At 33.5% G+C, this 26561-nt stretch overlaps 2 protein-coding genes across 2 annotated transcripts; both read left to right on the top strand.

Moving 5' to 3' along the window:
* The first annotated feature begins 8578 nt into the window (after positions 1 to 8578).
* On the top strand, positions 8579 to 9316 carry LOC126696067 (defensin-like protein 34). Its single transcript, XM_050392850.1, has 2 exons — positions 8579 to 8777; positions 9255 to 9316. Exons 1-2 carry the CDS (start codon positions 8579 to 8581, stop codon positions 9314 to 9316), a joined length of 261 nt encoding a protein of 86 aa, XP_050248807.1.
* Positions 9317 to 11998: 2682 nt separating this feature from the next.
* Positions 11999 to 13635, top strand: LOC126695036 (early nodulin-like protein 2). The gene is made up of 2 exons (XM_050391644.1): positions 11999 to 12316; positions 12555 to 13635. Exons 1-2 carry the CDS (start codon positions 12139 to 12141, stop codon positions 13346 to 13348), a joined length of 972 nt encoding a protein of 323 aa, XP_050247601.1. The 5' UTR covers positions 11999 to 12138; the 3' UTR covers positions 13349 to 13635.
* Positions 13636 to 26561: the final 12926 nt, after the last annotated feature.

The raw sequence follows: 26561 nt of genomic DNA, 5'->3' as shown, positions 1-26561 counted from the left end.
TCAGTTCTAAAATGAAATAACTTAAGCTTCTTTTCTTTTCTTTTTTTTCTTTTGATAATTTAATAGTTAGAAAAAATGGGGATTTAAATCTTGGATATTTCTATTTAAAACACAAATTAGTGTCAACTAATTGAGTAACAAGACTCTTGGCTAAGCTTATATTTAGTATTAGAAATTAAATAGTAGAAATTTTTGATAGAATGCTCTTAATGATCTTGATTACCCATAGCTGACCCCAAAATTAAGACTAAGGTTTAGTTATTGTTATTGTAAAAGTAATACATGGACCAATCTATGTTGTCCCCAAACATATATTCAATAGTCTAGACTCTATCTAAATCCGGAAAATCCAAACAGCAATCTAAAAGGAAATCCGGAAAATCCAAACAGCAATCTAAAAGGGATTTTTGGATCCTGTCACAAGACTTAAACCCCATATACTTTGATGCACAAGCAATACTCGTTATTGACGATGGTTACATGTTATATTTGCACAATTATATACAACCATTTTTTTTTATACAAGATAGAATTTCTACTCTAACCTAATCTAAGAGTATATGTGTGTGAAGCTCCCTCCTAGAAACTTGAATCCCAGTCTTTGCCCCCCACATCCCACAAACATTTATACTTGTGGAGTGACCACTACATTAAGAGTATGCGGTGGTAACCATATCTGTTACTATATGACAAAATTGTCACAAAACTTATTGTACACATACGTTATTCTCTTTACACATATTATTAATTATTGTGTCTTTATAATTAACTAACTCCATGACAAACCATTCTTTAATTTAATTTAATGACAGAAATATAAAATTACTTTGTATAATGTTCACTCACCAAAAGCCTTATAATTCAATCAACAACGAAGATGTTTGGCATTCAAATCCACCGTTTCCTATTATTGTAGATTGAATTATAAAAAATAAAAATAAAAAATATAATATTCAAACAAAATTTAATTCTATCAAAATTCAAAATTTATTTGTAGTAGGCTTAATTGAGTTAGATTATTCCTTTATTGTAATTAAAAAAAATTCTTTGGAAATTCACTTATGCCTCTCTCACTTACTTTTTGAGAGACACCTCAATACACAAATGTTTCTTTTGACAAGTTTTAGTGTCCGTTTGGGAACAGTTTATTTAGTTGAAACTAAAAATTTCTTTGTTGAATGTATTGTAGATAAATGTAAAAATTAGCTGAATAGTGCAATATGACCTATGAATAGTACCAAAAAGTGCAGTGAGACTCATAAATAGTAGCAAAAATAAGCTGAAAGTGGAAATAAGCTAAAAAATTCAGCTCATCTCAAACGCACACTTAGGGTCCATTTGGGATCCATTTATTTTACTAAAACTGAAAATTTTTTGCTGAAAGTACTGTAAATAAAGATAAAAGTTAGCTAAAATAATACAATATGACTCATTAATAGTACCAAAATGTGCAATAGGACCCGTGAATAATAGTAAAAATAAGTTAAATAGTAAAATAAGTTGACAAAAATAATTTTTACCAAACGGACACTTAGTATCTTTGAGCTACTAAAATGGGTTGCTAGATCTTTCTTCTCAAGGGTTCAATGTATCTTTGATATTGTTAAATAGACCCTTGAGCTATGGCTTAATAATGCTTGCAATGGACCGAAAACTACTTTGGGCTCATCTACCATTTATTTGCACGGCCTACTATTAAACTTTGAGAACTCTTTTTAAGTATTTTCCTCGTTGCAAATTGCCTCTAGGAAGAGCGTTGTCTTTGTCCCTGATTTTTATGAAGTTAAAGGTTGGCCCTCGACGAAAACGATTGGTGCTAAGGCTGTTGTTCAGCCTACACCAGTGGAGGCCTTGGAGATTATCCCTGAATTGGGGAAATATGAGAATTCTATGGAACCCCCTAAGCTAGCAATATATATATATATATATATATATATGAGAGATAGGTTTAAATTATATCTTTTTTAAACCGTAGATTTCTAAAAGATCAAACAGTTAAAAGAAAACATTATTATTCATCACTGTATCATTAAATACTTACCAAATTAATAGTAGCATTCTTATTATCTCTTTCCTTATTAATTACTGATTGTATTTTTTTTTTTTTCCTCTCTCTTTAGTCTTTATTAAGTCCTTTCACTATAATTTTTTTTTTCCTCTTCTGCAATTCATCAAATGTTTCTACCCTCTTCATCTTTCTAATCTTTCCTTACTTCAGTCAGTTTTTTACTCCCCTAAATAAAACCTCTATCACTTTCCTCATCCTTTTTAACAAAATGTTTAAGATCATGAATTCTTGAAAATAACTTCTAATTATTTTTAGTTTTGGTTCCATGTATCTTGTGTTCCAATTTTATTTACTTGATTTTTTAAAATCTTTTTTAAATGTTTGTTGATTTGCAAACAACCTCGTCGCCTAAGATACAATCTGATTATCTTATCATTAGGGATAGACCTCTATAGATTTAGGACTTGTATTTGGTGTGGTTGCCGAATATGTCCTTATCTTCATCTCTTGTATTTGAATTGAAACTAGTATGATGATTAGGATCAGTAGAGTCCATAACAGGGCTCAAGTAATTGAAGCACAAACAATTATATTTTTGATAACTATTTTGCAGCTTCTGTTGTGAATAACAAAAAAATCCTTTCAATTTTTTTTGAAGGAAAAAAAAAAAAAATCCTTTCAATTGCTACCAAAAACAAGAGTCAGATAACTTTCAACTATTCCTTAAAAAAAAAATTACCAAAACTAATCTGAGCCTATTATACACTAAACAAAATATCAAATTTTTTTTGAATTGCATTCTACAATATCAACGTTTTAACAAATACACATAAACAAATTGTATTTACATATTGAAAATCTCAAACAAAACTACTCAATTACATTGAGTGTGATATATGAATATAAACAATTTTTCTTTTTTGGTTAGACCGCATTGAAGCAGCTAGTGAAGGTAGAAGGTCTACCTTTCAACTGCTTGTTGACGAAATGGGAGGTTTGATTGTTTAGTGTATGATAGGCTCAAATTTGAAGTATTTTTAATTTCCTTTATTTATTTATTTTAAGGAGCAAATTGAAAGTTATTTGCCTCTTGTTTTGGGTAGTTTTGTGAAATCAATGAAAATGGGATTATTTTTGCAATTTTTTTTGTTAGATTGTGTTGAAGAAAATATTATCTAGTGGAAAGCAATAAATAAGGAGAGAGAGAGAGAGAGAGAGAGAGAGAGAGAGAGAGAGAGAGAGAGAGAGAGAGTGTGCTAGTATTAATTAGGTGATAAGGTGGAAAACAATAGCATTTAATGATTTTTTTTTTAACCATCAGATTTCGTAGAAATTTACGGTATAAAAAATGTGAAAATTTATAAGAGTTACACCTGGTGTAACTGTAAGCAATGTTACACCACCCAATAACTTGTTAATGAATTTATATTTTGAAAATTCTACCGTTGGATTACATATTCTATTTGTTCTAAACATGCATGCCAATTTTCATACTTATTGGATATTATTTATCATTCGATCCATAAACTCATCTTTTATGCATTATTTTAAACTACAAAAACTTAGATTTATACAATTGATAGATGACATGATTATTGATCTTTGATCACCTTCAAATTTTGCAAGTATGGAGAATATATAAAGATAATGTAATCCAATAGTCGATTTGTCAAAATTCACATCCAATTAAAAATTATTGAGTGGTGTAACATTACTTAGAGTTACACTAGGTGTAACTTGAACTCAACTCTCTCTCTCTATATAGGGTTGGGTTCAAGTTACACTTAGTGTAATTTTAAGTAATGTTACACCACTCAATATTTTTTAATTAGATACGAATTTTGACAAATCCATCATTATATATATATATATATATATATATATATGTGTGTGTGTGTGTGTGTGTGTGTGTTGGGTTCAAGTTACACCCGGTGTAACTCTAAACAATGTTACACCAGGTGTTTATATATTCTCCATACTTGCAAAATTTCAAGGTAATCAAAGATCAATAGTCATGTCATCAATCAATTGTATAAATTCAAGTTTTTGTAATTTACAATAATGCATAAAAGATGAGTTATGGATTAAATGTTAAATAACATCCAATTGACATGAATGTTAAGAATAAATAGAATATGTAATCAGTGGCGAAGCCAGGATTTAAGTTGATGGAGGGCAAATTTTGTATATGATATATGCACTTTCACAAAAGAAAAAATAACTCAAATATTATAATAGTTAAGTACAAAGGAGTTTTATTAGGGTTCATGATGGATTGTGGCTTTCTAAGCGGTGCACTTTGCTTTCCACGTTGGTATGCAAGACGGCATTTTTGAAGGGATTGATCAAGGCCTTTTTGCTAAAATACGGTAGGGAAACATTAAAACTTATGTGTAAGGCATGCTAGTGGAGAAGTTGTGGTTACTTATTTGTTCACTTAGAAGATAGAGTTATGCTCTATTTCAAGGCTAAAGAAACAAAGTGGTGTTTTAGTTGGCTAAATTATCATTAAGTGTGATTGATTAGAGTTTTTAGTTAGATGAAATTCCTCACATGATAAGGAAGATCTTTGATCTAGAATGCTATTTCTATCAAAAGAAAATAATAGTTTGGGGTTTTTAATAAGTATTAACTATGAAACTAAGGGTTTCTTTTGGGCAAGCCGGGGGGGGGGGGGGGGGGGGGGGGGGGGGGGACAACTGCCCCCCCTCGACCCCCCCTGGCTCCGCACCCGCATGTAATCCAACAATAGGATTTTCAAAATATGAATTTTATAATAGGTTATTAGATGGTGTAACATTGCTTAGAATTACACCAGGTGTAACTTAAACCCAACCCTATATATATATATATATATATATAATTTCTTTTTTTGTTTTGACCCCGTAAAATAAAATTTTGAACATCTTAAATCCCTAATTCTAAATCTTTTTTTTTTTTAGTCTAAGTCCAACTAAAATAAACTTGAATATGATCCCTTTAATAATCTATTTTTGAAAATAAAGTTACAATTAATTAAAACTTTTGATCAAATTTGCAAGTACCGAGGCTGAATTTGAATTTGTTTTTAATTTGTTACTTGTAAATGGGAATCTGAGCATGGCCAGTTAGTCAATCAGTAGTTAGTAAATATTAACACTAAAAAACAATTAAACAATTATACAATGGGTGATTCTAAATAATAATAAAAATTAGACAAAGGGGTGGGACTAAGGAGTAATTGAGTGAAGAAAAAAAAAATGTTAGGCACAACAAAAAAATTCTTAATAGAATTGCAAAGACTAATAGTTGTCAAAGTTTAGTTGAATTGTTAAATAAAAGAATTGTACAGAGTAAAGACATAAACTAATTGATAAAAATATTCTAAGCAATAATAATTAAGGTTCACTTAACAACAATTTTTTTTTTTAATCTGAGATAGAAATCTCACTCTACCTTAATCTAAGTGTATATGTGTGTAAAACTCTCTCTTAGATACTCTTACCCCCCACTTCACAAGAACTTATACTCACAAAGTGACATTACACCAATAATAAGTAGTAGTATTGTATTTAGAAATAATAGATTATTTCCAAGATTTAATCATTGGACCAAACATTAATTTCCTCCCTTCAAAGTCCAAATGAAACTTCACTTTATGGCAATGACACATCTAATGAGGAAAAGAACAAGGTCATTTCCCTCCATAAAAAAAATAAAATAAATAAAATAAAATAAAAAAACTCCAATTCAAGTAGGAACGTCACAAGTTTATTTAAAGCATTGTGAGTTTGGTGCGCTTTCTTCAAAGATAAAGGAAAATTATTATTTTATGACAAGCAATACGTTCGTTAATTTAATTTAATGACAAAAGATATTATTACACAGTATAATATTTTAACACCAAAAAGACTAATATACCAAAAGCTTTATAACTCCACTAACACTTTTTTTTTTTTTTTTTTAATTTTGAATGGAGACATTCAAATCTACCATTTCCCATTATTGTTTATTGAATTAAAAAATATATATATATATAAAGTATAATATTCTGACAGAATTTAATTCTTTTAAAATTTATTTGCAGCAAGCTTAATTGAGTTAGATTATTCCTGAGTTATGGCATAATACATACAATAGGCCGAAAAACACTTTCGGCTCATCTTGCATTTGCACAACATCCTATTAATCTATGAGACCACTTGAGTATTTTGCTAATTGCAAAATCACACATAAATGTCGCACAAATAATTTATAAATTGAGACCTATAAAATTATAATTAGTGTATTTTTGCACACTGCCCACATTCTTCTATTATAATTAGTGCATTTAGGATTTTATTTTTTCATACTTCAGCTCCCTCTCAATCAATATTCTGGCTCTGTCTCTGATTTGAAAATAATATTTTTGGGCAATGAAAAAATAGAACTTAAAGGGTAAAATACAAAAATTACCGACGTTGTAGACTTCATTGTAAAACTACTCTTGATCTAGGGGGAAAGTTTTTAATAAATCAAACAGCCATTTTGAAGGGCACCAACACGAATCCACTCATTCACACAAGTTCATCCTAACAATGAATGAATAGGTTGAGCACGTGGTCTCTCACACTTTAGTTTATATGTATGGTGAATTCAGATGATAATATTTCGAGAGCAATGCACAAAAGTCATGTGATTAAAGCAATGTTAAATCAAATGATTCTAACTAATATATATATATATATATATATATATACACACACATATATGTGTGTATTAAAACACATGGGGGTATGATTTTAAAAAATAGCCAAAGTTTGAAGAATATACATATGCATTTTTTTTTTTAATTATTATAAACTGTTAGGTTCTAAATGTTTAGAACAATTGGCAAATCGTGAACACAAACTTGTTTAGATATAGATCTTAGAGTCTATAGGTATTATTAGACAATGCTCAAGGTGATTCAAGTCAAGATTCAAGAACATACAAGCTACAGGAAGAAGATTTCATAATCTACCTGATTCGATTGATTGAAAGACAGGCTCAACCGATCGAAAGTCGTATCTGCTGAATTTTAATTAAGCCCAAACAGCAATTCAAGCCCATTAAATATTAGGGTTTCTAATCTACTTCTCCCAATATATAAAGGAAACCCTAAGCATGTTTTTATAAGACTTTTTAGAGAGAGAAGAGTGTGCCTCTTTTGTATTTAGGGTTTTGTTCCTAAAAAACTCTCTCATATCTTCTACCGATGTTATTACTTGAAGAATCTCAAGATCCGGTGTTGTAGAAGTTGCTACATTTTCTAATCATCAAAGGTGCTGATGATCTAAACCTTCAAGGGTGGTCTTGGAGTCACAAACAAAAGAATTTGTGTTGCTAAAACTTTGAGTAAGATCTCATAGTCACAAACGTGTGTGTTTGTGTTTTGCAAAGGCCAAAGAAAGAAGTAGTTCGTGGACTCGGAGCTATCATGGGGTCGTAGTAGTAAGTTTCCTATTCGAGATAACAATAGAATGTTAGTGATCTAAGTTCTATTGTACAAACTTCAATTCTTTCATAGTGGATTTGCTTTTTACCTTGAGGATAGCTAGGTTAAATCCTCCCCAGGTTTTTTACCGATTTGGTTTTCCTAGGTTATCATATCATTGTGTTCTTTATTTTCCGCACTTTACAATTATATGATATATGTGTGTTAACCTAGATCTGATTAATTTGACTAAGTAATCATTTGACTAATTAACTAGGTTAATCTGATTGTGTTTTAAAGGGTCTAAAAACGTACATAAACATTCAATTATTATACAAAGAGAATATTTTCTATAAGAGTATTAATATATATTGTAAACATTTTAACAAAGCAATATATCATATTTTAATAGGATTAGTTTTTAAATTACAAGATAACTACATAGTTATCTTGTAATTTTATGATATTTATTCTATTTTTATGTAAAGTAATTGGATTCCATTCATAATGAATACACACATATAAGGTCAGCCACGGCTCCCTCAAAGAAATTTTTCTGACTCAATCACTAGTTTTTGCCTTTCTTGAAATCTAGAAACCAGATTTAAGTAAACGACTTTGAGGTCACATTTATCATTTATGATTTTTTTTTTTTGGGGGGGGGGGGGGGGGGGGGGGTGGGGGGTTAGAAACCATTGTTTTAGGGATTTTGTTAATGAATTGATGACTTCACATAGTATAAACCTTTTATTATAAAATAATGTCAAGATAAAATGAAATCGACGCGGTAAATTTTCTTAAGAATTCTAGAGGATTTTGATTTATTTAGATGTGACAAATTGGATTACAAGTTCAGAAACTAACAAATTGGACCATATAATTATCCGTAACTTCCAAGGTCATGATTATCAGTTTGTTTTGTTATGTCGGTTTTGAGGCTTCACACCATTGGCTTGCCCGCACTTGTCTGTGCTCCACAAACACCACGCTTCAGTTTTCAAAACCTATCTAATAAGGAAAGCAATCCTTATAAAAACTATGAACTCCACTCAATAGCCCTTCGTGTTTAATTTTCTTGCAAATAACCGAGCACCCACCACCCCACTAACGCAGGAAACAAAGACAAAGCAAGAAAAATGGCATCAAGCAAGGTTTCCATAGTGCTTTTCATTACCATGATCGTTTTTCTGGCATCCTCTAACGTTGGAGAAGCCTTGAGATGGCGAACAGACCACACATGCTACCATAAGTGCGACATAGCTTGCATAAATCAAAGAGGCCATGACGAGGGTCGTTGCCAGGGTTATTGCAACCACTATTGCTCTGTTTTGGATTGTATTTTTTGCTGGTGATATTTAGATATGACACTGTGAAATTTGAACTGAAATGGAGATACATTCTATAATTCATGTTTGTACGCCAACGTTGACTAGTAAAAAGGATCTTCTAAGGCGCAGAATTACTTCGGAAAACCTATTTTACCAGATTTGTGTGCTTACTTTATATTGTTGTCTAGTAAAATATTGATTAGTATAATGCTGCTCACATAGAATTGATTTGAAACTTGCCTTTTCGGGTGTAATAATATGTTGTGTGTTGCTTAGTTTTCTTCATCTTTAGGGGTCTTTTCAGCATTGTTATAACAAGAAGAGGTTTATAAAGATTTTCTGCGTTTTGGCACATCAATTGCACAAGAAGAGACCAAATTATACTTGTAGTTTCGTATACAAATTTTGTAACACTATATTATAAGAAAACAAAATTTATGTTTGTATGTTGGCAAGCATTGACAATCATCAATGGTAAAACCAGGGAAATATAGATGGCCTATAGAAACTTTTGAAGTGGAGGGGATAAAGCTTCAGAGCTACTAATGATGGCACACACTTCCGGCTCTAGAGTAAACTCCTTCCTTCTTTACTAGTAGTTAACGTGAGAGTTTTAAGAAAGAGTTGTTCTAAGGGGGCTCGGGCCCATGGGCCCAAAAAAAAATAGTAGCTAAAATTTTCAACAAAAAAAAAAAGGACTTGGCCCCCTATCCCAGCCAGCCAGCCCAATCAAGACTCAAGAGCCCATGTAAATCTAAAAATAAAAAACTAATCACGCAAGACTCTCGCGTGATTAGTTTTTATGACAATGGCCCAAATCAGAGAGACATTGGAGTTGTTGGAAACTACAAGCTTCCTTTTATTATAACACATCATGCAAAATAATGCTTCCTATTCTTCTTTTCTTTTTCTTATTTACTTTTTAATTAATTTTTTTTATACAAGCAATAATGTGAAAATAGAATGGAGTTACTTAATCTTAGCTCAGTTTTAGAACCTCGAGAGGCATTAAAATCTTTCAAAAGTAATGATCTTTGTTTGTTGGTAAAGAATTCTATCCACAAAATTTCACAAATTATGACAAACAAGTGTAGGAGAAGGAGTTTTATCATTTTAAGCATCATGTAGTCCAGGATCCAGAGTTCAAAAAATTGAACAGTTTATTTGAGTTGTGTCAATGGTTAGTGAAAACTGAAAACTTATAACACTACAAACATGTTTATAGAATGGTGAGATGTGCTTACTCTTCCAGTTTCTACTACTACTACAAAGCAAGCATTTTCAGCTATGAAAGTTGTCAAAACTAACTTTCAAAACAAATTTTTTGACGGACTCTTTGATGTTATACATTAAAAATGATATAGTTTCAACATTTAGTTTGGATTCAATCATAGATGATTTTGAAGATTTAAAAGAGCATCGAATTCCCTTTTCATAGATGATTGTATTTAGAAACAATATTGTTTCGTGTCTTTTGTTTTTGTTGGTAGATGATTGTATTTTAATATATTAAGAAACAATGATTTTTGGATATTTGTCTTGATTGATAGTTTATTAATACTATATGGATGCGTATTTGAAAAAAAAATTTTCGCTTATCTCCGGCTCCCTCAGCTTGAAATCCTGGGTTTGTCCCTGCTACAAACTTAACCACAAATCTCATGCATGCACAGTAAACTGTGACCAGCTACCTATCACTTTCACATAGAACCCACCACTTTTTTTCCACAACTTAACAATTTGCCACGTGAAAGAGTTGCAACAAAAACTTTGACTAAGTTTGTGATACTAGATTTTTTTTTTTTTTTTGTTTAAGAAATTTGTTTAATTACAGTATGTTTGTATTACTATTAAAAGAATCCTTAAGAAGAGTGAATTAAAAATGTTGTTCATTTTATATTTGGATAATTAATAAGTAGACAAGTGGATAAGAGAGAGATGAACCCCTCGTCTAAATTTAAGCCACTTTGATGGAAGGGAGATCAAAGAAAGTGATCATGTAAAACATTCAAAATATTATTTCAGTTTCAACAAAATAAGCAGGTCCCAAACAGACACTCGGTGTGTAATAAAAATTTTGTAACTATTATTACTCAAAAATATTTTTGCAAAATAAATAAATAAATAAATTACCTACCCAATGTAAATCGCAATAGATCATTACGTTCAAAATTATAGTTAAAAAATAAATGCTACAAACTAAATTCATCTGATAAATTTTATAGTATCAAATGTCGTACAAAGAAGGAATGCCATAACAATGGGCTCAGAGACCCATCACCCATAGGCCTAGTATGGACCACAACTCGTGATTGAACAGGGTCCAAACCCCACAACCCCACCAGTAGTTGTAAAGTCATTGTATGCGTTAATGAAGTCCTAATTGAGCATCACCATTGATTGAGCATCACCATTGGGGGTTGCTTAAACTCCAATTTAGTGCCCAACATTGGTAGAGCTAAAGGCAAATTTTTTTTTTAACTTCTTGCTACAGTGAACTACCAAGACTAGCAGTTCACTATAGCAAGAAGGCATAGAAAAATATATTATTTTATCACTTAGTTGAGTTTCGTAGCAAAGAGGAACAAAGAGGAAGTGAGAAAAAAATCAATAAAAAATTGAATAGTGCTTGACTAATGGTAAAAATAATGGAATTGATGAATGATTATAAGGTGGGTATGGGTATTAAAATACTTTTTTTTTTTTTTTAACTTTTTATGTTATACTGGTTTTTGTTTTGAGTTATTAATTAGTAAGTTGGACAAGTTCTTCTATATATCAATTATGATAGCGTGACCACAAATGAAAAGAAGTGAATAATAAAACAGACATGTCAATTTTTTATACAATCAAACTCCAAGGCCCATTACTTTTCTTTCAAAATAAAAAAGAACCATTCTGCAATAAAAAAATAAAAAATAAAAGAACCATTCCTTTTTCTTTTTTGTTTTGTGATAGGAATGAGTTTTAATTACGCTCTAAAGTCGAGCCCACAAAACTCTTGCCACCACATTAAATTCTAAAAACAATATACGTACCGTTGAGTCTCCATGATTATGCCACGTCTAGAATCCCCGACAAAAACAAAATAAACGGTGGCTAATTTATCGTACCATATCAAAAATTCACACGATTTTTATTTTTCACTATTTGCTTCCCTTGTGAACGTTAAATCCCCTCAACAACTTCGGTTTCCACACGCTCTAAAATAATTTCTATCTTCCAAAGACTTGATAAAGAATAGATCTTACTTAATTTCCTAGAAACTTCGAGCATCATCATCATATATATATATATATATAAACAGAGTCATAAATCTTCAAATTAATTAGGAAACCGTATTCTTTGTTTTCATTCCCTCATTAGTCATGGCGTTTCAGAGGCACATGAATATCTTCTTTTTCTTTCTTCTCTTTTCTTGTTTTCTCTTTTCCTCGCAGGCTTCCAAATTCTACGTTGGTGGAAGAGATGGTTGGGTCTTGCACCCCTCCGAGAATTACACCCAATGGACTCAGAAAAACAGGTTCCAAGTCAATGACACTCTCGGTAATTATTTAAGTCCTTTAATTTCCTTAATAATCACTCACAAATTACAATACATTTTGTCAATAATTTTGTAACTCAACTAGTGTCTCCTAATTATAATTTGTATATTTTGATATTTTCCTTAATTTATTCAAATTCTGCGGTCGAAATTATTGATGATAATACTTTTTTTTGGTTTTTGATGGTAGACTTGTATTTATATGTGGGTGTTTGTTTGTTTTTGTTTTGGTTTTTGTAGTTTTCAAGTATAAGAAAGGGTCGGATTCTGTGTTGCTTGTGAACAAAGACGATTACTACAATTGCAACACAACGAACCCAATAAAGAAATTAGAAGAAGGTGATTCTGAGTACAAGCTTGATAAGTCTGGGCCATCCTTTTTCATAAGTGGGAAGGAACAAAACTGTGAGAAGGGACAGAAACTAATTGTGACTGTTTTGTCTGTGAAACACAGCAACACCAGTCCTCCTAAAACCCCAACAGCACCAACACAAGCACCAACTCCAAGCAGCAGTCACACCCCAAAAGTTCCACCCTCTCTAGCTCCATCAAGTTCTTCACCTGGACCATCCATAGCCGCAACTCCAATCTCACTAGGCCCTGTAACTAATACCCCAGTAACATCACCATCATTTTCACCATTGATTTCACCACCATCATTTTCACCATTGATTTCACCATCATCATCACCATCATTTGCACCATCATTTTCACCATCTTCATTATCACCAGCATCAGAAGCACCTTCATTTGCGCCAGAAGTACCTTCTCCAGAGTCCAACGCTCCAACTGAGGCTCCAGCTTATTCACCAGCGTACTCATCTCCGCCAGAACCAGGAACAACACCGCCATCTTCACCGCCATCTTCATCGGCAAAGTCGCCGCAATCTTCACCGTCACCGGGGTCAAGCACTCCAGGCGCAACGCCGCCTGCACAATCATCTGCATGGGCAGTAACTCCCACATATGTGTTTGTGAACTTAGTGGGTTCCGTTACTATTTTGCTGAGTGTCTCTTTGGGTCCTGTCTTTTAGAATAAGAAAATTTCATTAGTGGGATTTGTTATTATTATAATAGGGTTTATTTTAGTTTTTCTTTTTCTTTTCTTTTTTTCGACTTTGTTTTGTTAATTTTTTTTTTTTTTTAGAGTTTTTCAAGTTTAGTTTATTATAATTTATAGACCAATTTAGCTTTTTTTTAGATTCAATAAGATAAATAATCGTGTATCTTACTCTTTTTGTGAAAAAGAGTATTATGATGATTTTTTTTGAGGATTTTTCTTGGGTATCAATAATATGAATGAGCCTGCTCATTTTCCTTTTTTTTTTTTTTCTTTCTCTACATTTTATCATTTTAATATTTTTTCTCTCTATAACCCAATTATCTTTAAGTCATCATTATCATTTTTATTTTATTTCTCAATGTAACATCTTTGGGATTCCCGATATAAAACAACGAAAGTGCTTGTTATTTAATGCGTTGGTCCGATTTTTCTATTCTATCATAAATATTAATAATGAGGTTTTGACCCATGGCTCTAAGATTCAAAAAGTCCTTCTAAATATTTTTATGGATTGAGATCAAGTGAAATAACTCTAGTTTTTACACCATACAATAAATTTTTAATGGTTGTAATAAAAAATTAGAAAGTGACATTTAATATCAACTATTGAATAAAAGTAGTTTAAAAAGTATATAAAAAAAATAAAAAAATAAAAAGTTAAAAGTTAGAAGAGGAAAAAAAAAAAACTAAACTTTTGACTCAACCAAAAGTCTCTACTTCGTGACTATAATCACTTATTTTTGTTACCATATATATTTCAACGTATTATTTTATACTAAAGTATAAACTACACCACTTAAGTTTGGGCTAATTTTAAATTTATCCCATAATTAAATTTTAAAACTTTAATCAACTCTTCTAACAATAGGTATCATTTGAATTGTTCTCAAAAAAAAAAAAAAAAAAAAGGTATCATTTGGATTTACTCACTTCCATTAATGTGCTATGCCTAACTGTTCATTGAGTGCCAAATTAATCAAAACATAAAGGATACAAAATCAAACAATCCCAAACATAGAGGGCTTAAGATCAAAATAAATACAAACATAAAGGGTGTTCCTAGGGTGCCAATCTGGCACTAACCAAACATCTACTCATGACGCTTTGAAAAAAAATGAGCAAATCCAAACAATACCTAATATTAGGAGAGCGGATCAAAATTTTATATGAAAAATCAAAATTACTTTAAACTTTAGGGATATAATTTATAATTTATTCTAATTTTCTATATAGAACTTTTAAATATATTTTTATACAATAAACAAAATAAGTTGAATAAACTCATAAAAATAAGTTCATCCAAACATACACATTAAAAAAAAAAAAAAAATCTCAAATCTTCTAGGAGCACTCTATGACTTTATGGTTTATAAACAAATCCTGTTAAATACTAATGGAGTTGAATTAGATTAGTGTTTCTTTGTGTGAACCGTGAAAGTCTATGGAGTACTGTATACGTGGGACTTTCTTTTTTTGGTATAATAATAATGATAATAATAATAATAATAATAAAACAATCTTACCTTCGTTTTTTTTTGGAAGAATAAAAGAACCTTACCTAGTAGTATTTATTAAGGAAATAAAATTAAATTTTGCTTTGCGAATTTATTCATGAGTACTGTAAGGACACAAAATCTTTAGCGGCCCAACGACGGTGTTGGGCTCACACACGGAAAGTCCCTCACAATAATATTTGTAGAGAGTGGGATTAAAAGGCCAGCGTTGGATCACAGGGGGACATTTCGGGCCAGACTTTAGGTGAACCAACATGAGATGATGCTTTGGGCTGGATGTTTAGGCCCGTCAATCTTGCGTCTAGGAGGATTTGGCTCCTCGGATCATGTCCGAGGAGCGATGGTGTTGTCCTCGGTTACCCGTCGGCGGGTTTTTAGGTGGTGTCCGGCGTGTATTCTCCAGACATTCTCTTTCATCAAGTCTTTTTTCAGAAGCTAGATGGGAGCCCCTCTCTTTGGTCACATAACATTCTCTTTTATACTAGCCTACGTTCGCTGTCCTTCGTCCACGTGTAGGGTCGATCTCTCCTGGACAAATATCTGTCCCATCAGTCTAGTCCAAAAATTGCTGGAGATGATCCATAAAGCCTAAGATCCCGGCTCTGTTAGGGGCAGTGTCATGTCAGGAAAGGGTATTAAAGACAACTTCCCCAGGATATTTTCTGATCTTTCTAGCGTACTCGTGTTTCATTCTTATCCCTGAGATTTTGGGCCTGCCGAGGACGAAACCGTCCTCGGCTATGTCCTCGGGCTATTTTTATGTTTCCTAGTTTCGAGCTTGGGCCCTGGCCTCCTTCGGTTTAAGACCGGTGGGCTTCCTATAAGCGTGTGGGCCGGACCCATAAATTATTGGACTCCACATTAGCCCCTCAAAATCCTGCTGTCCAACATCATGGTAGGACAGGTGGATTTTGATGATGTCAAGCCCTTATTGCCGTTCACTTTCTTCGGATCTTGATCAACTCTGGCGACTCTTCCTCTCCACAAGGAACGCACCGGTCTACGAGGCGTTTTTCCTGGATTTACGCACGTTGCCGTTATGCTGCGTGGTTATCTGCAGCGTGTCTTTAATGCCTTCCCATTTACGAGGCTTCCCAGATGCGACGGTTACTGATGGTGTGGGAGGACGAAGCGGCGCGTTATACTCTGGATTCCCCTGGGGATCTGAGCGCGTTGCATACCCCCTTCTTCGTTCCCTATATAAAGAGAGAAGAATGAGGGTGACACTCTCATATCTGAATCCCTCACGTTCTCCTCAAAATCCACTTCCTCCATCCGGTTACTCCCTATTCCATAATACTTCTCTCATAGTAATCCATCATGAACAGATCCTTCTTTTCCCAGAAATACCATGTCCTGATAAAACTTGAGATGGCTCGGTCGGGGCAAGGATGGCGGAGGCTTAAGATTTGCCTCCCCATTCTTTTAGCCAAAATCCGAAGCAGGGACTCGTCACACCCCATTTCTGGTGTAACTGAGTCGAAAACCTCCCTTGTCATCTCCATCCGCTCTCTCATGAGCATACCTAATATGGCTCCCCTTCTCCCTCTTTTGCTCCTTTTACTTTCTTTTCATTGCTTCCCTCTTCTTCTCCTCCTTCCCGCTCATGTCCTCCATCTTCTTTTTCCCTTGCATTCTTCAGTGACAAGAGCTTGCTGAAGTGCTTCCATGTCTTCTAATTCTTCTTCCTTCTCCTTCATTATTTTTGTATAAGGATCTTCTCCTGATATGAACAGTTCTGAGGCATAGATTTCAGAGAGACTTTGAAGGCGAGTTCAGAAGACACTTGATGGTTTACTTATTTGTGTTACGGATGTTGTTACTGTTTTAGCAGCTCAATTTTTTTGTATAGGCTTGTTTAAGCCCTTCTTTGTATGTTGTAACAATTTTTCATATTAATAAAAGTGATTGTTACTCTATTTCGTATGTTTTGTCTATGTATTTTAACAAATGTGAAAGCGCTGCTCGGCATAATAGTATAGCATTTGAATCAATAATAACTAAGGCCAAGGTAATCGTTCCTAAAAAGATGCCACGATAACTTTAACAAAATTATTATTCAACATGGCAATCCGACCAGTGAGGAATGAGACTTATCTTAAAATTGGCCGTGATGTGTATTAAATGCTCCGATAAGATGTGAGAAGTAGCTATCCGAGGACGTGTTACCCACCGGATGAATGGCCTTTTTAGGTTGACGATCATTAGGTTGTTCTGCTATTTTCATGATACGCGAGACTTAACCCTTTCCAGTATTTAAGCCGAGAAATTTCTTCATTCGGGCAGTTGACTTCCCAATCAGCCTGAGTCCGAGGACTTTGCAAAATCTGGGTTTTGTTCAAGACTTATGCGTTTTATCCTATGTACTTGACTTTTTCCCTCTAGGCTTGAGTCCGAGACTTGGGTCTTTATCGGTGCTAGGTTTTCCCTTTTAGCTTGGGTTCGAGGACCATGCAAGCCTCAGGTTCTGTCCGAGACCGATGTCTGCACCAGTACTTGGTTTTCCCTTTTAGCTTGAGTCCGAGGACCATGCAAGCCTTAGGTTCTGTCCGAGACCGATGTCTGCACCAGTACTTGGTTTTCCCTTTTAGCTTGAGTCCGAGGACCATGCAAGCCTTAGGTTCTGTCCAAGACCAATGTCTGCACCAGTACTTGGTTTTCCCTTTTAGCTTGAGTCCGAGGACCACGCAAACCTTAGGTTTTGTCCAAGACTTTGAGTTCAGATTTTCCCTTTCATTGAGCATTTCCCGAGGTGCCAAACAGGGTGTCCATGGGCCTTCACGCAAAGCGGGCCTGGGTCGCGAATTCAATGAGCCCGCGGATTAAGAGATATTTCTGCAACCTCTGGCCATGCAGTACTTTTCTGACGCCCCAAAGATCGAGGCGCGCCTTTACGAGGCTCCTTCAGTCTTTTGGCTGCAGTTGGCGTTGGAAGCTGAGCCAAGACCACTTTGTCTGTAGCGCTCCTTGGGACGCCGCGGGAGTTGACTGTCACTATCTTGTCTTTTCAAATAAATAGGAGGGAGAGAGGGTTGCTTTATATATACACCCAGTCTTTTAGTTTTCTCCCACATCACGCTTCCCATACCCGGAGCTCTCCTTTCTTGACATAACATGTCGAAAGCGAGGGTTGGGAAAAAAGAACTTCTTCCGCCGCAGAGGCGCCGTGTCTTCATGAGGCTTATAACAGTAAGGTATGGGCACAGGAAGCACAAGTTCAGGAGAGTACTCCATCTCTACCGAGGGGGAAAGGAATCTTCCCCTCTTTTAGTCAAAATCCGAAGCAGGTTCTGTCCATGCCAGAGTTTTGGTGCGGCAGAAGAAGGGTTTTCCTCCATCAGCGCCTCTGCTTTGCGGTAGGCGTATATTTAGAGAAAGCCCCACCACCTCCAACTCCCTGCACCTTTTCTTCAACGGTGTCAGGTTCAAGTTGGGTCTTTTTGGCTGCCTGAGTTATGGGCAGGTAAGGGTGCGGGGGAAGAATAAGGTCTCGGGGCTGTGGCCAACCTTTCCTCCGACATACCTCCTCGGCTTTCTCCAGCTTTCTTGTATTTTTCTTTTTTCTTTCTTGTATTTTTCTTTTTCTTGCTTATGTAGTAAGCTCTGACGTAGGCTGACTCCAGCTTTTCGTTTGTACACTGTACTATTTCTTCATCGTAATAAAAATGGAAATTGATTTACATGTTTTAAGCGTTGATCTAGTGGGCCACACAACTTTGTGAACGAATGTGCTCTATGTATGTGTTGCTTTGAGAATATTTGTGATAAAGCTACTTTGAAGCATGATCTAATCAACTCTCATCTGACAGCACTATCGGGCATTATATCGATAACTTGTAATAAATCAAACTTAAGAAACTAACCGGGATATCAGTTGGATATTTTGTGATAAGCGCGTGAATATCGTCCAAGGCTGATGATTTATAAATATTCCATCCGAGCAATCGACTGGGAGTTAGGGAACTCCGATGGCGCCTTTGTGTACTTGGTTTCCCCACAGGCTTGGGTCCGAGGACCATGCAAGGTCTTGGTTCTGTCCATTACTTGTAAGATCTCTTTTTTGTACTTGGTTTCCCCACAGGCTTGGGTCCGAGGTCCATGCAAGGCCTTGGTTCTGTCCATTACTTGTAAGATCTCTTTTTTGTACTTGGTTTCCCCACAGGCTTGGGTCCGAGGACCATGCAAGGCCTTGGTTCTGTCCATTACTTGTAAGATCTCTTTTTTGTACTTGGTTTCCCCACAGGCTTGGGTCCGAGGACCATGCAAGGCCTTGGTTCTGTCCATTACTTGTAAGATCTCTTTTTTGTACTTGGTTTCCCCACAGGCTTGGGTCCGAGGACCATGCAAGGCCTTGGTTCTGTCCATTACTTGTAAGATCTCTTTTTTGTACTTGGTTTCCCCACAGGCTTGGGTCCGAGGACCATGCAAGGCCTTGGTTCTGTCCATTACTTGTAAGAGATCAGCCCCTAGACCATGGCGGGGGGGATTTGGCCTGAAGCCGGAAGCCCCTAGAGCTGTCCGCGCTGTTGACACTGCAGGGCGTAGCCCCTAGCAGAAATTCGGGTCGGAGCAACGACGTCATGTCGCCGAAGATGGAGGGAATTCCACAAACCTCAGCCGGCTAGAGAGTTGACTCAAACACCTCCTACGCCAACGCGCAAGCCTTCCCACAGACGGCGCCAATTGTAAGGACACAAAATCTTTAGCGGCCCAACGACGGTGTTGGGCTCGCACACGGAAAGTCCCTCACAATAATATTTGTAGAGAGTGGGATTAAAAGGCCAGCGTTGGATCACAGAGGGACATTTCGGGCCAGACTTTAGGTGAACCAACATGAGATGATGCTTTGGGCTGGATGTTTAGGCCCGTCAATCTTGCGTCTAGGAGGATTTGGCTCCTCGGATCATGTCCGAGGAGCGATGGTGTTGTCCTCGGTTACCCGTCGGCGGGTTTTTAGGTGGTGTCCGGCGTGTATTCTCCAGACATTCTCTTTCATCAAGTCTTTTTTCAGAAGCTAGATGGGAGCCCCTCTCTTTGGTCACATAACATTCTCTTTTATACTAGCCTACGTTCGCTGTCCTTCGTCCACGTGTAGGGTCGATCTCTCCTGGACAGATATCTATCCCATCAGTCTAGTCCAAAAATTGCTGGAGATGATCCATAAAGCCTAAGATCCCGGCTCTGTTAGGGGCAGTGTCATGTCAGGGAAGGGTATTAAAGACAACTTCCCCAGGATATTTTCTGATCTTTCTAGCGTACTCGTGTTTCATTCTTATCCCTGAGATTTTGGGCCTGCCGAGGACGAAACCGTCCTCGGCTATGTCCTCGGACTATTTTTATGTTTCCTAGTTTCGAGCTTGGGCCCTGGCCTCCTTCGGTTTAAGACCGGTGGGCTTCCTATAAGCGTGTGGGCCGGACCCATAAATTATTGGACCCCACAAGTACAATCACAAACAATTTTTTAATATTTTTATAAATTATTATTATGGAAAAATTTTATTAGTTTTCATTTGAGTCCATCATTTTTTCACTTACCAAATAATCGCTCACCATATCAACTATCTTTTAAAAAAAATTGTAATTCTAGCATTTCTTATTATTCATATATGACATTTAATGTGCAGCACTAACCAATGCCCCCTCCCCTCGTTTGGAAATAGGCACTAGAGTGGAAATTTGCAGAAAAGTCTATGGAAAATGGAGGACCTAATATCCATTGAAATAAATTGACCGACTTGAGTCTGCAACAAAGTAAATGCTTAAGAAGTCAAGAATCAAGAAGTGTCGACTTTGTTGCGTTGCGATGATAAGTGTCCGTTTGTGATTGCCGTATAGCAGGGTCATAGACTTAATTTTGGTGATGGTGCTTTAACGAAAAGGAATAATAATAATAATAATAATAATAATAATAATTATTATTATTATTATTATTATTATTATTATGTGATAAACTATAATAATAAATAATGTAAAGTTATGTATTTTTTTTTAATGAGAAATAGATTCAAACCTATAGCATCTGTTTATAAAGAAGCTTTACCAGTAAAATTATGTTGGCTTAATAACTTAATTGATAAAGAGATTTTAGATATTAAAAAAGATGATAAAAGACTAAATAAATATTATACTGTCTACAATATAAATCTTACATTGCTAGTAAAATATAAATTAAGAATTTTTCAAAAGAAAAAATGTCATACATACATTTGTATTAGGGGTATCATATGTCTTTTTCAAAAAAATTGAATTTTTTTTTTTTTTTCTGAGAGAAAATTTGGTTACAAACTTAAATTGTAGCCAATGGCTACTTACATTCAATAAAAAGATATTGAGTGGAGTTGTGGCCAAATTTTGTCCTAAAATTATTGGATTTTTTATTGTGTTATTTTTATTTTTTACAAAATTTAGCTTCAAACTTAGTATGTTGGATTTTTTTATTAGACATAAATTATGAATTTTTGACAAATTCACCATTGGATTTTATTTTTTTTAAATATCCTCTATACTTGTAAAATTTTTAAAACATCAAAACTCAATAGCTATATTATCAATTAAAATGTTTAAAATTTAAGTTTTATAGTATTAAATTGTGTAAAAAAAATAAGTTTATAAATAAAATAGTAAATAATATATGATTAATTGACACAAAATTTAACATGCATGTTAAAAACATAAAAAATATATAATCTCTAATAATACGTTTCTGTACTAATTTTTTTTAGTGAGAATTATGGTCAATCCATTAACTACAATTAAGTTTGTAGACAAACTTTGTATTTTATTTTAGTGTTCTTTTGAAAATTGCTTATTTAGGTTTTTTTTTTTTTTTTTGAAAGTGTAAGTGAATTATAAAAAGTTGTGCATGAAAATTAAAATCTAAGTTATAAACGGTAAATTCTTCACGTGAGACTCACGTAGCTGATAAAACAAAATGACAGGGGATATTAATATCAACTTAGTGCCCGTTTGTTTCAGCTTTTAGGGGCTGAAACGCGCGTTTGTTTAAAAGCTGGACAAAAATTACCGTTTGGTGAAGCAGAAACGCAACTTTTATATAAAAGTTGTGTTTTGGATGAAGGCATAAACGCGCAAGACAATTATGGACCTCTGGAGGTCCATAAACAAAAAGTCGAATGCGCGTTTGAATGGTATCAGTTGGGCTCTGTCGAAAAATACCAAATTACCCTTGATAAATGGCTTCAGTTCTCACGCGGTCCTCATTCATCTCATCTCATCTCTCTGCTCTGCCCTCTCAATAACAAATTTCCAAATCCAAACACAAAAAAATCTATAACAAATTCTCAAATCAGCTAAGGAAAAAAAAAAAAAAAAAATCAATCCCTTCCATGGGTGTTACAGACGATGTTCTAAAAAAAAAAAAAAAAAAAGGAGGAAGAATGACTAAAGGAGAGCTTTGTGAGTCTGTGGAATGCAGGGGCGGCTTGATGCATTTGGGGGCCTAAGGCGAAAATTGATCATCTTATTTAGATGCAAAATTACTACTAATTAACATGAACTACATAGAATTTTTTTTTTTTTTTTTTTTTTGAATTTTTAAGACAAAAAAAAAATTTGACAAAATTTTTCATACTTGTTGATGTGGTAGATTGATAGTGGTAAGTAAAACAGTGGTGTTAGTGGTAGATTTAGATGAAAACTAGTAAAAGTTTGCTAATTAAACTCTTATTATTATTCTTTTTTTTTAGAAGTGCAACATTCACAATGTTTTTTACAACAAATCCTAGATTTTAAACTGTTTTTTGTTTTTTATTTGAAAATATCACTATAATTATTTTTTTGCCATCAACAATAGGCTGTAATAACTTGCTACTTAGCATTAGTTGTACAAGTGTTGTGAAAAATATTGTGGACGACGTTGCATTTTTCTCTATTTTTTTATTTTTTTTCATCTAATAAAAAAATTTATTTTATTTATTGATTATAAATAATCCTATTGGTTAAAATTTAGGGGCTTTTTTTTTACTTGGGGCCTTAGGCGGTTGCATTTTTTGCTCCACCATAGAGCCGGCCCTGGTGAAATGTTATGGGAAAAACAAAGAGCAGAAAAGAGTAAAGGAAAAAAAGAGGAAAGAAGGGAAAAAAAAGAAAAAAGTATGGGTATATTTTTAGTAAAGGGAGAAAGGAAGTGCTAAGAAAAAAAAAAAAAAAAATGAAGAAGGAGAGCTGGAACGTTCAGAGTTTGGAGGAAGTGGTAGGTTGCAAAAGAGGAAAGAAGTGAAAAAAGAAAAGTGTAACGGTACGTGTGTGGAGGAAAAAAAAAAAAGGGAAAAAAAAGGAAAAAAAAAAATGCGGTATGTGTGTGGAGGACAAAAAAAGAGGGGAAAAAAAGAAAAGAAAAGGAAAATGGTATCACAATATTTTCACAGTACTTTTTAAGTGGTATGTTATTATTAGCTAATATTGGTGAGAAAAATAATTTTTTTAGAAAGAGAAAAAAATAATTTTAATAGTACGTTCAAATTAAAATCAGTATCAATTTTTATCACAATATTTTCACAATACTTTCACAATAAATCTTAAATGATAGGTTATTATTAGCTAAAATTGGTGAGAAAAAAATAATTTTTTTAGAAAGAGAAAAATTGATTTAAGTATGATGAAGTAGTTGATTTAAGTATGAACCAAACTCACATAAAAAAATAAATAAATAAATAAATAAAGTATGAAATAAACTCCCTTATATATACATTGTCCTTTTTGGTAATTTATCCCTCAAACTGCCACTTTTATAAGTGCTAGTCAAACACTCAACTTTTTCAAAAAGCACTTTTTAACAGCTTTTACCAAACACTCAGCTTTTTGAAAATACACTTTTTCATTATACACTTTTTGAAAACTCTACTTTTTCATTATGCGCTTTTACAACAAAACTGAACCAAACTCACCCTTAGTTATTCTGGAAATAAACTTGTCTGAACAAGTAAATTAATTGAGGCCAGTCCCTTTCACTCTCAGCTCTCATAATCTCCATTGAAAAACTGCAATAAACGGTGTTCCATTTCACATCGGCCCCTCAAGCTGCTAGAAAGTTAAGCTGCAATAAGTGGTGTGCTTTTAGGTACCGCAAATTTTGTTGCGTTGACACATTAAGAAACAACCTCTTCACTAGATTCGAAGAATCTGTACCTCTTTTCTTCTTTTTGCTCTTAACCCTTTTTTAGAGGAATATGAAATTATGTCTTGAATGTGCATATGGACAAATCTTTTTTTTTTCTTTTTAAATAATTCTAATGTAATGCTTAACTAACAAGTAATGAGGACCCTTATCCACTAACAAGAGTGTACATGCTTATGTTTCAAGCTTAATTAAACTTTTTAGTGGGCTGTTTTCTTCCATCTAAAGCAAAAGAATTTATCCTTTAAGCTGTAGGAACAAGCACATTAAAAATCCCACAATTGCTAGTGAATTGCAAACACAAATATCTTTGATATGGCCCCTTACACATGAGTGACTCTGCATTTATATTTTTTACATTCTAGCATTAAGACAAAATATTAGTAATACATATTAAGATAATCTTCGTAAATATCCTACTAGCAATACCATTTAGACAACCAAGTAACTATCTAAAAATGTGTGAGCTGGACATATATTTTAACAACAGCACAACCACTTAGCCATCCATCTAATATCTTTAATTTAAAATTTGGACAAAATTGATAAATTAGTTTCTACTTTCTAGCCAATTGTTACAATTCTCACTAAAAAAAAAAATTTAACATGGTATATATTTTAAAATTTTAACTATTAAACTGCATATTATTTATTTTCTTAACACGCATGTATCAACTTTTGTATTAATCAGATATTATTTACTATTCGATTTATAAACTTATTTTTATGAACAATTTTAAACTACAGAACTTAAATTTAAATATTTAAATAATGATATAACTATTAATCTTTAAATTTTTAAAGATTTAACAAGTATGGAAGATATAAAAAAAAAAATAATTTAATGATAAATTTGTCAAAATTCATCTCTAATAAAACAACATACTTTCCCATCACCAAAAAAAAAAAAAAAAAAAAAACCTACTTTCTCAAAAAAAAACAGAAAAAAAACAACCGTCTACAATAAATTTGTCGGTCAATTAAAATTTCAAATAATTTTAAATGTAGTAGTTTATTAATTATTGTGCCAAAATTTTACTTTTTTAAAAAAGTATATACTTTTTGTATGAACAGAGATTTAAAAGTGAGTCCCATGCCTAACTTTATAGCTGTTCAATTCCTTTATTATGTGTCAAAGTCGGGCTCACGTGTCTGACAAGTCGGCAGTTTTCGCCAATATCAGTCAATCTGATCTTAGGAAAAGACCTCTCTCGTTGTCTGATAATTACCAAATCTGCTTATCTTTCTTTACTCTGCCGACGAACACTTTGACTGCTTGCAAAGCTAAAATAGCTTCTTTTTCTGGCAAAAAAAAATTTGATTACTTTTTTATACACTCACTGAGTCGGCCAGTTTTCACTTATTAATAGATTTAGAGTACTTGTTAAGAATTCAATTAAAGAAAATTTTTATAAAAAAAAAACAATTAATATTTTGATAACTTTTTTCATTTTTCATAAAAGTAATATCAAAACTTTTTTAAAATAGATTCTTAACCAGTGCTCTTAGGGTATTCGTTAACATAACCCTAATAGTTATCATTAGAGTCTGTTATTAACATTATATTTTTTTCTATACCACTAATAATATATCATATCAACTAGCGTCAAAAAATTTGTCTCTAGAATTTCTCATTCTTGCCTAAAAATTCTTTTTAAAATTTTATTATAATTAAAATAAATTAATTTGTAGCATTTTATCACATATTTAATATTAAAAAATTATCAAAAACTATATCTTTTAATAAATATTCCATTAATAATTCACTAAACAGAATATCCAAAAAGGGTAAAGGACGCAATATTTTTTCATAACTCTTTTGTATTCTCGTATTTTATAGATATATAACTTTTATTATATAGTTTAGAAAAAATATATTGTGGTAGCTTATTGGAGAAAGTGGGAAGCTTGTGAATGAGAAGTTAATTTTCTTTTCCACGTATCTTACACGTCCGAATAAGAATTAAGAAAGAGTTGGACTAATTCAAATTCAAATTCAAATTCAAATTCAAAAGGTGGAACATGAAGTCCCACTCCCACAGGGCCACACCCACACCCACACCCACACGCATTTCTCTCGTGGGCCGTAGCAGTGGCAGTGGCACACTGGCACCTGTATTACTTGTCCCTGAAAATGCACAGCAATTTCCACCTTTCTGGAGGCCTAGGTTAAATGCACAGCCACTTGACTCCAATCAACCAATGAGAAGGTTGGACCAATTAATAATTTGTGTACTATTTTCGTTTTCTTTCATTTTCATGGATGTGAGTGATGGTAGAGAGGAAATGAGAGAGTTTTTAATTTGATCCCTTTGCCTTTAATACACGTCGGCAAGAGGATAGACTTTATTAGCTTCAAAGTTCCCAACTTTATGATCTATCACCTCACTCAGTTGCATGGCGTTTGGATTTTCTTTTTTTCTTTTCTTTTTTTTCAATTTGTTGGAAATAATATATATATATATATAAAAGAAACTTACAATGATTTTAAGAATTTAAACCTTATTAAAAACCATATGATAAATTAATATCAA

Source organism: Quercus robur, chromosome 8 (genome assembly GCF_932294415.1).
Source record: "Quercus robur chromosome 8, dhQueRobu3.1, whole genome shotgun sequence".
NCBI lineage: Eukaryota > Viridiplantae > Streptophyta > Magnoliopsida > Fagales > Fagaceae > Quercus > Quercus robur.
Note: the sequence above shows the minus strand (reverse complement) of the source record. Positions and strands in the feature narration are given on the sequence as shown.